The sequence below is a fragment of the Solanum lycopersicum genome, chromosome 10, assembly GCF_036512215.1.
Source record: "Solanum lycopersicum chromosome 10, SLM_r2.1".
NCBI lineage: Eukaryota > Viridiplantae > Streptophyta > Magnoliopsida > Solanales > Solanaceae > Solanum > Solanum lycopersicum.
Window position 1 is genome coordinate 15,054,196 of NC_090809.1, and position 11,387 is coordinate 15,065,582.

General features: G+C 35.9%; 1 protein-coding gene across 1 annotated transcript; it reads left to right on the plus strand.

Annotated features, from left to right (window-relative positions):
- Positions 1–1,666: 1,666 nt before the first annotated feature.
- LOC138338725 (uncharacterized) lies at positions 1,667–5,675 on the plus strand. The gene is made up of 5 exons (XM_069289808.1): positions 1,667–1,766; positions 1,833–2,299; positions 2,396–3,466; positions 3,852–3,941; positions 4,320–5,675. The coding sequence occupies exons 1-5, from the start codon at positions 1,667–1,669 to the stop codon at positions 5,673–5,675; spliced, it is 3,084 nt and encodes a 1,027-aa protein (XP_069145909.1).
- The last annotated feature ends 5,712 nt before the right edge of the window (positions 5,676–11,387 follow it).

Genomic DNA, 11,387 nt, shown 5'->3' on the forward strand with positions numbered 1-11,387 from the left:
AAAAGGACTTGGAGGTTGAAGAAAGCAACAAAGAAAAGGATTCTGGGAAATTGCAGGAACAGAGGAAGGATCCAAAGGAGGGCACAACAAAAATTCCAAGCCAACCAAACAAAACAAAAAAGGGAGGAAATGAAAAAGAGGTCAATCAGACTCAACCTAAAACACACAGTACAAGTCAACAGCAAAAGAAAAATACACAAAGTCAAGAGGAGCAGGGGCATCAAGAGGAAGTACATGAAGATCAGTGGCAGATACAAAGAAGGAAACACCAAAAAAATCAAGAACAAGACACCACTAAAGCTGTGTGGAGACCTATCACCACTTCAATGCAAACCAACAGTAACAGACATCAGCAAGAACAAGGAAATACAGGTATATCCTTCCTTCCAACACAAAATATTTTTGAAAATCTTGAATTGTAGGAAAGACAGGAAAAACAGCAAGCTGAACACAATGGAACCAGGGAAACAGCAAGGCAATCAAACCAATCTAGTTTTGGTAACTTAAAAGAGCAACCTGTCATGAATAACACAAATATTCACAAGATTCTTCACCATCAAGCTGATGACAGCAACAAAATCAAGAGGACAGGTATTGACTTATCTCTCCCACACCCCAAAACCCCTGATAATTTTAATGTTATTGATGGTCTTACTGATGAAGTTGATGGAGGTATGGATGGGGGGTGTCAGGAGTTACCAACTAATCTGCAGGATGGGGATACCAAAAGGGGGGATTTGCCTCATGTTATGCATGAGGGGTTGGACAAAGACCATAGGATAGACCATAGAGCCCCTAAGAATGCTAAAAACACACAGGAATTACAGAGTCAAAAACATAATCAAGAAACTCAGCAGCAAAATCAAAATAGTGACAGTTGTGAGCAGTCTGCTAAAGGAATAAATGGGACACAACAACCTGGGAAAAAGAATGGTAAAGATTTGGAGAAACAGGGTGGTACTAAGGGTGCTGAAGGTACTCCAAAGAGCAAAAACAAACCTAGTAAACAAAAAAGGGATGCTGTAAAAAGAAGGCAAAACAAACAGCATGAAATAGATACTAAACATGAACAGGGAACAAGGGAGGAAGTTTGTAATAAATTTGTTATGGTTGATGATAACCAAGGCTTGGACATCCCTCCCCTACAGGTTCAGTATATGATCCCACACACATCTGAGCCCATGGATAAGAAGCAACAAAACAGTAAGGTCAATCCTGAACCTATTGTGGATGAGTATGCTGTGATTAACTCAGAAGATGAGCTGGGTGGAGATAATCAGTTTATAGAGGATCAAGAGGATAATGATGAGACTAGTGAGGCTCTCATCAGAGCCTTTAGTCCATCTAATGATAAAACTCTTGAGAATGAGATACAGCAGGTAACTAATAGGCAGGGTCTTTCCCCACGGAGTTTTCACCAAGACAAATTCCATCTCTCTAAGCAAGATGCTAGCAATGTTACTGCTGGCAGACCTAATACCAGGCTTTTCTCATCCAGATCATCCCAATGATTAACACAATCATATGGAATGTGAGAGGAATCAACACTCAAGGAGTGTTGGAAAGACTCAAAATGCTTTGGAAAATGCACCAATTGTCAATTATTGCCATTTTATAACCCTTCTCTGAGAGTGTTAATATTAAAAGCTTTAAAGTACAATTGAACATGGATAATGCCAGTAGTAATTGTAATAGTAAGATTTGGGTTTTTTGGAACAGTGATATTGACTGTAATATTCTTGATGAAGATGAACAGCAAATCACCTGTGATATGAAACACAATTAACTACAACAACAATTTACTAGTACTTTTATCTATGCAAAATGCAAAGACTACCTGAGGAGGCCCTTATGGGATAAACTACTCTACCATGCCTCAGTTAATACCAACCCTTGGTGTGCTGTGGGGGATTATAATGTTATTACTGATGTGGGGGAAAAGCTAGGTGGTCTTCCTTACAACATGAGAAAAAGCTTGGATTTCATTGCTGTCATTGAAGCTTGTGGTCTTGCTGACATTGGGTTCAGTGGCCATAAGTTCACTTGGTCTAATAAGAGGGGCATAAATCACAGAGTTTGGAAGAGACTTGACAGGGCCTTAGTAAATGATTCATGGTTAGAAAAGATGCCCCAAACAACCATAACTCACTTACCAACTACGGGGTCAGAACATTGTCCTTTGTTATTGGAGATGGTATCTACTGCAGCCGACCACATTAAATATTTCAGATTCTTGAACTGTTGGGTTGACAATCCCAACTTTATGCTTACTGTTAAAAATTGTTGGGATAGACCTGTGGTTTGTAATGCTATGTGAAAGTTTCATCAGAAAATGAAACGATTATCTAATACCCTTAGTGTTTGGTCAAAAAATGAATTTGGAGATATCTTCCAGAAAGTTAGGATGTATGAGGAACAAGTGCATGAAGCGGAAGAAAAGTATATCCTTGACCAAACGAACTCAAATAGGAGTACCCTCCATGAACTCAATGCTCAATATATCAAATTCCTCAAAATTGAGGACACTATCTTGAAGCAAAAGACTCAACTTCAATGGTTTAAAGACGGTGATACCAACTCCAAATACTTTCATTCAATTATAAGGGGAAGGAGGAGGAAATTATTCATTCACAAAATTGTCACAGAAAATGGGGATTGGATTGAGGGTGAGAACACTATTGCTCAGGAGGCTTGTGAGCACTTCAAGAACATATTCACTGGTGAAGAGAAGCTTATTAATGAGAAAAGTCTAGATTGCATCCCCAGAATGGTCAATCAAGACCAAAACACCCTACTCAACACAGTACCTGGCCTGGATGAACTTAAAGAGGTAGTGTTTTCTATGAGTCCTAACTCTGCAGCAGGTCCTGATGGTATGAATTGGTTTTTCTTTCAAAAATGTTGGAACATTATCAAGAATGATTTGTTAGAAGTTCTTCATGCTTTCTTTAGTGGCCAAATGATTCCTAAGTACTTCTCTCATTCTTGCATTGTGTTGCTCCCTAAAGTGAATAATCCAAACAAACTTACAGAATATAGGCCAATAAGTCTAAGTAACTTCACTAGTAAGATTATATCTAAACTAGTAAGTAATAGACTTAGCCCTATCCTTCCAGCTTTGATTTCCTCCAACCAGTCTGGTTTTGTAAAGGGAAGAAGTATTTCGGAAAACATCATGCTCGCTCAGGAAATCATTCACCAAATCAAGAAACCCAACATTGGAAGTAATGTAATTATCAAACTAGACATGGCAAAAGCTTATGACAGGGTCTCCTGGTCATATACTTGCCTGGTTCTAAGGAAGATGGGCTTTGATGAGGTGTTTATTGATATGATTTGGAGAATCATGGCAAACAATTGGTACTCTATTATAGTTAATGGAAAAAGATATGGTTTCTTCCGCTCTTCTAGAGGTCTCAAACGAGGTGATCCACTCTCCCCGGCCTTATTTAATTTAGGTGCTGAGGTATTATCGAGATCACTCAATAGACTTCACACTCACCCGGAATACAAAGGTTTCACCATGGAAAAGAGGGGGCCACAAGTGAATCACCTATGTTTTGCGGATGACATTATTCTCTTTACCTCCGGAAAATCCAAAACCTTGAAAATCCTTATGCATACTTTGAAGGAGTATGAAAAGATTTCGGGGCAACTTATCAATGGAGATAAAAGCCATTTCATACTACACTCTAGTACGTTCAATAGCACTAGGGATAGAATTAAAAGGCTGACAGGTTTTAAACAGAATCAAGGCCCTATCACTTACCTAGGTTGCCCCTTATTTGTTGGCAGACCTAGGAATGTTTATTTTTCTGATCTTATTAACAAGGTCGTTTCCTGAATTACAGGTTGGCAAAAAAAAACAACTTAGTTATGGTGGAAAAGTTGTACTCTCCAAACATGTTCTTCAAGATTTGCCTATACATCTATTATCAGCTGTAATACCTCCGAAAACTATCATCAGACAAATTCAAATGCTCAATGTAGATTTCTTTTGGGGATGGAAGAATGATAGGAAAAAATACCATTGGTCCTCTTGGAAAAATCTGAGTTAGCCTTATGAGGAAGGGGGGATAGGGATGAGGAATCTACAAGATGTTTGTAAATCATTCCAATTCAAACATTGGTGGAGTTTCAGAACTAAACAAACTTTGTGGGGTGACTTCTTGAGAGCTAAGTACTGTAAAAGAGCAAATCCGGTGAATAAAAAATGGGATACTGGACAGTCTTTAATGTGGAAGAATATGCTAGATACCAGACAACAGATGGAACAACACATCCATTGGAAACTCCAAGCTGGGAACTATTCCTTTTAGTGGGATAATTGGCTTGGTACAGGTCCTCTAGCTCAACACACAACCAGCAGCAACAGGTTTAATAACAGCATTGTAGCAGATTTTTGGGAAAATGGAGAATGGAAGTGGAGCAAATTGGTGAGGCATGCACCAATAACTCACCTTTCCAGCATCCTGGCCACCAGAATTCCTCAACAACAACACAGACCTGACCAAGCAATTTGGAAGCTAAACATCCATGGCAGATTCGATTGCAAATCAGCTTGGGATGAAATTAGAAACAAAAAGGCGAAGAACTTTTTCAATTCTGCATTATGGCATAAATTCATTCCTTTTAAGACTTCATTTCTATTATGGAGAACATTAAAGGGTCAGCTTCCTACAAATGAAGAATTATCTAACTTTGGCATTGAGCCATTACCTTGCTTTTGTTGTTTTGATCGAGCAGGTATGGATACCATTGAGCACATCTTCAATTCTGGACCTTTTGCAACTATTGTGTGGAGTTTTTTTGCAGCGACTGCAGGGATACAAGCTGACCACTCCACACTGCCAGCACTGATCAAACAGTGGTGGACAACCAAGCCAAACAACGCAGGCCACAAACTGCTATTGCAGGCGACACCAATATTTATCTGTTGGAATTTATGGAAGAACAGGTGCGCATGCAAATACGGAGGCAAAGGAACCAATATCAGCCGCATCAAATATGCAATTTACAAGGACACCTTCAAGATGTTGAAAAATGCCTTCCCAAGTATCAACTGGCCTGGAAACTTGACAGCATTGATCCAAACAAGCGAGAAATGTGTTCACAACATTAAAGTGTACAAGGTAACATGGTTTAAGCCTCCAGACCAATGGATCAAAATTAATACAGATGGAAGTGCTCTCACCAATGAAGGAAAAATTGGGGCTGGAGGTATCATCCGAGATAAAGAAGGCAAAATGATAATGGCTTTCTCAACACCTCTTGGAGAAGGATCGAACAACCAAGCTGAGATTGAGGCTGCTCTCTTTGGACTGACTTGGGCTTTTGAATTAGGTTTCAAAAACATTTTACTTGATTTAGACTCCTTATTAGTGGTGCAATGGATTTCAAATAAAATAGCACCACCTTGGAATCTTACCAATCAGCTTGAAAGACTCCAACAAATCATCATACAAACTCAGAATTTCAGATGTTCCCACATCTTTAGAGAAGCAAATTGGGTCGTAGACGCACTTTCAAAACATAGCCACAACAATACAGCTCCTCAAGTCTACGTCCACAGCAACCAACTCCCTAAAGAAGCACATGCCTACTATCAAATGGATCTGATGGACATGCCAAGCTTTCGAAGAAAGAAGACCAAAATGTTTTTTGATCCTACTTGATTATAGTACCTTTTCAACTTAGCTATATGTAAATAATATAGCTACTTTGAACAGGACATAGGTTAGTTAGTTGATAGGCTTCTTGTAAAGGGAGAGTCTCCCTAATTTATGCTTCCTAGATACTATGTAATGAGAGGAGTCCTCTCCTTAGGTTTGTAGTATTTTGGTTTCATCTTTCATTGTAAGGGGTGGAGTTGACATTCTTGAAAGTCAACTCCAAACCATCTTAGGATTGGAGGTTAGGTTTATGCCCCCCTCCGTGTATTTTGTTTTTGTTATTCATGGTAAAGCCTGGGGGTGTTGCTCAGCCCCTACCCCTCCAAGGGTAATTAAACTTAAAAAAAAATAAAAATAAAAAAATCTTCACCCTAACACTACCATAAACCCTAAACCCCAAGTCCAAAATATGAAAACCAAAACATTAAACACTAGACTATTAATACTAAACCTCAAATCGTAAGCCCTAACCTAAAAACCTCGGAAAAACCAAAACCCTCACCCAAACCTTAACATAAACCCTAACCTTAAACTTGCCTCTAAACCTAAACCATAAACCCAAAAGCTTAAACCAAAAATATGACAACCCAAACAATAAATACTAAACCATTGATTTCAAACCTCAAATGTTAAACCCAAAATAATATAACCTAAAAGAAAACATACACCCGAACCCTTATCATTAAACCCTAAATCCTAAATAAATAAATAAAATCTTAGTTAAAAATATTAGAACCGAAATATGAAAAACTAAATTATAGATTTTAAATATCAAATCCTAAGCCACAAATTCTAAAACCTAAGAAAAACCTAATCCCTCACCCTAACATTGACCCTAACGCTAAGCTAAACCATAAACCTAAAACCCTAAGCTCAAAATACCAAAACCCAACCATTAGATACTACACCATGAATTTTAAACCTTAAATTCTAAACCCTAAATCATAAAACCTAAAAAAAAATCTTCATCATAACCATAATCTTAAAACTAACCATAAATCCTACACCTTAAAGAAACCCTAGGTCCAAAATACAAAAAACCAAACACTAAATAGTAAACCTTAGATTTTAAACCTTAAATTATTAAACAATAAATCCTAAAACCTAAAAAAAGTAAACCCTAACCCTAACTTTAACCCTCACCCAAAACCAATAACTAGAAACCCCATGCCCAAAATACAAAAACCCAAAGACTAAATACTAAACCATAGAACTAAAAAAAAAATCCTAAACTCCTAAACCTAGAACATAAAAATACCTTAATCCTTTACCCCTACACTAACCATAACTTTACCCTAAACCATAAGCACAAAATATAAAAACCCTAAAATTAAATGATAAACAATAGATATTAAAACTCAAATCCATAACCCCAAACATTAAACCTACAAAATAACCAAAACGATAACCATAAACCTACCATAAAGCCTAAACCCCAAGTCCAAAATGCCAATACCCAAAAAATAAACTTTACACCAATGATATTCAACATCAAATCCTAAATCCTAAACCATAAACCTAAAAACCCCAAAACACTAAATCTAACCCTAACCCTAACCCTAACCCTAATCATAACCCTAAACCCTAAGGCGAAAACACCAAAACCTAAACATTAAATACTAAACCATAGATTTGAAACCTCAAATAATAAATCATGAACCATAAAACGCAAAAGAGAACCTTAACCGTAACCCTAAACCAGACCCTAATCCTTAACCTTAAATCTGAAACCCTAAGTTCAAATAAAAAATCTTAGTCCATAATACATAAACATAAAGTTTGAACATTATACCGTAGCTTTTAAAACATAAATCCTAAACCCAAAACCCTAAAACATAAACCCTAACCCTGACCTTAACCCTAACCGTAACCTTAACCCAAATCATTATCCCTAAACCTCATGCCCAAAATACCAAAATGCAAACATTAAATTCTAACCCATAGATTTTAAGCCAAAAATCCTAAACCCCTAAACAAAACACCTAATAAACCCTAATGCTATCCCTAACCTTATCCGTCACACGAACTCTAACCCTAACACAATCCTTAACATTAACCCTAAACTGTAAGCCCTAAACCCAAAATACCAAAACCCTAACATTAAATACAAAGCCATAGATATTACAACTCAAATCCTTAACCCCAAACTCTAAAACGTAAAACACAACCTATACAACACTATACTCTAATCCTAACATTACCCTGAACCCTACCATAAACCCTAATCCTCAAGGCCAAAATATAAAAACACATGTGGTAAAAAACAAAGCATTGATATTAAGCCTCGAATCCTTAACCCCAAACTCTAAAACATAAAAAAAACTAAACCCTAACCCCAACCCTAACATTACCCCTAACCCTCACCACACTGTTAACATTTGGCAGCATAGATGACACTAACATGAGTGATATGTACCCCTCAAGACCAATCACACGTAGTAAATTAAAGGATATCCAAGGCCTAAAAGCAATGTTCATGAAAAGGAAAACATTAGGGGAGATTGAAGGTCAACAAAGAAGGACATAGAATGTGTTTCCATTACATAAAATTGAGGCGGAAGAAGGAAAGAGTCCATGTGTGTAAATGACCAATTAATGAATTCAAGAATTTACAAAAGAAGGCAATCAAACAAGGATCTTACCTTATTAAGGGAAAATTTTTCAAAGAAGTGTTTTCTTTATTTCCTTAGTATAAATATTAATCTTTTATCATTTCGCAAGACTTAGACTATATTGAATATGGACTCTCATATTGTAGTATCTTCTTAGTGAGTTATTAGTGAGTATTGGGATTGCTAGTTCTATTCTTGAGTTTTATTAATGTAACTGTTACCATTTTGTGATTCTTGGTTTCCTTGGATTATTCTTTCTTGGGTTGAATTTAGGTTGTTAAAGTCAATTGAGAGGTGAGTTGTTTAGTTCCTTTTTAAACATAATTTTAATAACATTAGTATTAATTAACAGATCTTATTATTTATTTGTGTCTTTCATTATTTGATCTTTGTCATTTAGTTTCAGATGCTTAAGCTTAGATTTGTTCTTTCAACTCTAGTATTGGGTTAAAAAAATTCTGGAATTTTTTTTGTTTTGTTTTGTTGTTTTTGACACTAGATCCTTTTTACCTAGTGTATTTTCAGTCTAGGTTTCAGATTTTGTTCAATTTTGAGTTGTAGAAGTGAAGTTACCATTAAAGGGTTTCATGCTTTTCAAATTTTGTTGGTAGGTCTTTTGATAGAGGAGAAATTGGAGGTTAATAATTTGTGGCTTTTTTCATTTAATTGATGGGAAAAAAATCCTACAATTTTATCAAATTTTAAGTTGATTTGAGTTTATTGGGGTGAAGTGTGTGTTCTTGGTGTTCTTCGAGTTGTTCTTGAAAAAGAAGAAAGAAGAAAGTATATTTGATCCAACTTTTCCAGTCAAAGTTTGTCAAAAGTGTTTTTTTGGGTTTATTTGTGGAATTTTGAAATGAAATTAAAATTTTAAAAAAATATTTTTCCACGTGGAATGCCACTTCTGCAGTCACATTACACACATATGCCAGGCCAGCGCCACAAGATATTGCATCTGCCGCTAGCAGAAGTGAGGCAGCCAACAAGGCTCAGATGCCTAGTCAGTATGTGGGGCTCACTTTCAGAGGCTGAAATGTGCAAGTTTTCCTTGACTACCAAAACATATTCTATGAATGGGATGTTTTTTCGACGTAAATTTTTTTCAAAGTGTCCAAACATCGTGATTTTCTTTCTATAATTTTCCGGTCAACTCCTCCACTAATTAACAATTAATTAACATCTTATATTACTTGTTAAATAGTTTTGATCATCAAATCATCCAATAAACATCTTACAAAAGATGAACTTTTTATTGAGGCTTGAAATTTATCTAAGTGTCCAAATTCACTTCTTCTTATTCTAAACACATTTTCCTTCTATTATTCAACTATTTAAGAATTAAGTAACATTTTTTATTACATGTTATTTTTTTTAATCATCAAATCATTTCATTGATTCTTCAAATTAAGTAACAAGTAGTAATCTTGTACATTTATTATTTGATTTATTTTGAGACTAAATCTTTTGGTACTTCATTATTCTACATTTCTCATCTTAATTCATTTATAACCTTCTTGATTCAAGTCCGTTAGTTTTTTGGGTCGTCCTTCTTTCAAGAGTCATTGATACAATCAAACATACTTCTCAAATAAGAACTAAAGCGGTCGTGTCAAGTAAATAACCCAACTAGTGAGGTTGGGATCGTTCCCACGAGGAAAATAGTCTAGACTTAACTTCAATCTGTTATTACTTTTGTTCATTCAATTACTTCATTGGAAAGTAGAAAACAATAAGGGTCGTTTCTATTTCTAAATGAATAAAAAGAACTACCTAAATAGAAAGAGACACTTAACAGCTTTGAATGTTGGATTTTAATCAATGAATCAAAGTAACTAGGGTTTACGTGTTCCCCACAGGTTCATATCTTGATAATTCTAACTATAACAATTCTTTCCTAGTATCTTGCATGCAAAGTGATAAGTTATGTATTTCTAAATCCTTGGTCCGGCATCTAGAAAATCACACTCCGCACATTGGTCCGGCTATGTGTATTTCTATCCAAACCCTTATCTTTACCTCATATTAAGCATCGTATTCGATATTTTACTAAGTTATTATCTCGTACCAATCAATACTAACCTATTATATAGTATACACTAAATCTATGTTTATAATTTTTTTCCTATTATCTACCTCCTTGGTTTGGCAAGTAGAATTAAGGCGAGTTCTAACGTAGGCCATCCGTTAAAAAGACTTCTAAGTGAAAGAATTATTAATACATGTAAGACACTAGTCTATAATCGTTATTTTAGTTAGGTTTTATCTCATAATTTGCCTATGGTTCCCAAAACCCTAGTTATGGAGTTTAGTTATTCATAGTCATAATCACAATATTCAAATATATTAAATAAGAATTCATGTACTTACATCAATGAGAAAGAGTAAAATCCGAAAGTTTCCTTGATTAATCACCAATAATCACTTCCAAGAATCTCAAAGTAATCAACAATCTCACAAAAAGTCTAATGATTCTCAAAAGACTAACAATACAATGTATACTAATATGATGTCTAACAATATGGAGTCTAACCGTACGGAGTCTAACAGTACGGAGTCTAACCTCAAAAACGAGGTTTTTTGATTTATTTATAAAAAACAAAAATCTAATTAAACAAGGACTTTATTTGCTGGAAATCTGCAAAAATGCGGCTAGGTTAACGGACCTCACGACGGATCATCGCGGTCACAACAGACCGTCATGGACTCCGTCATACCATAGTTATGCAATTTTATCTGCTTCTCTCTTCATTACCCTCGACGGCAAGTATGAGGCACTGTCATAGGCACAAAGGTATATCGAGGGTCTTCGTTCCAAAACACTTCAAGTCTTGGAATATCGGTACTGGATTACTTCTTTGAACATATACCTATTGTGTCATCATCATTGTGCAACCCAATCCAGACATGTCTAGGTCTAGGTTTAGTCAAATCAATTGGCATCTTCACCTTGGCCATTCCTGCCCTTTATATTTTAATAAAGGTTGTATCCAAATAGAATACTTTACCAAATGATTCCAACAAAGGGGTGAGGAATGGTTTCTTGAAGCAATGTCAGGGAAAGCCAGATAGAAGAATCCATACATGAACAATAGATGTTTCCTCT

Excerpts from the sequence above, each read along its gene's own strand:
- LOC138338725 (XM_069289808.1), top strand. The coding sequence starts at position 1,667 with ATGGATAATGCCAGTAGTAATTGTAATAGTAAGATTTGGGTTTTTTGG. Across the intron at positions 1,767-1,832 it reads AGATGAACAGCAAATCACCT|ACTACCTGAGGAGGCCCTTA; the intron begins GTGATATGAAAC and ends CAAAATGCAAAG. Across the intron at positions 3,942-4,319 it reads CTATACATCTATTATCAGCT|TGGGATAATTGGCTTGGTAC; the intron begins GTAATACCTCCG and ends TATTCCTTTTAG.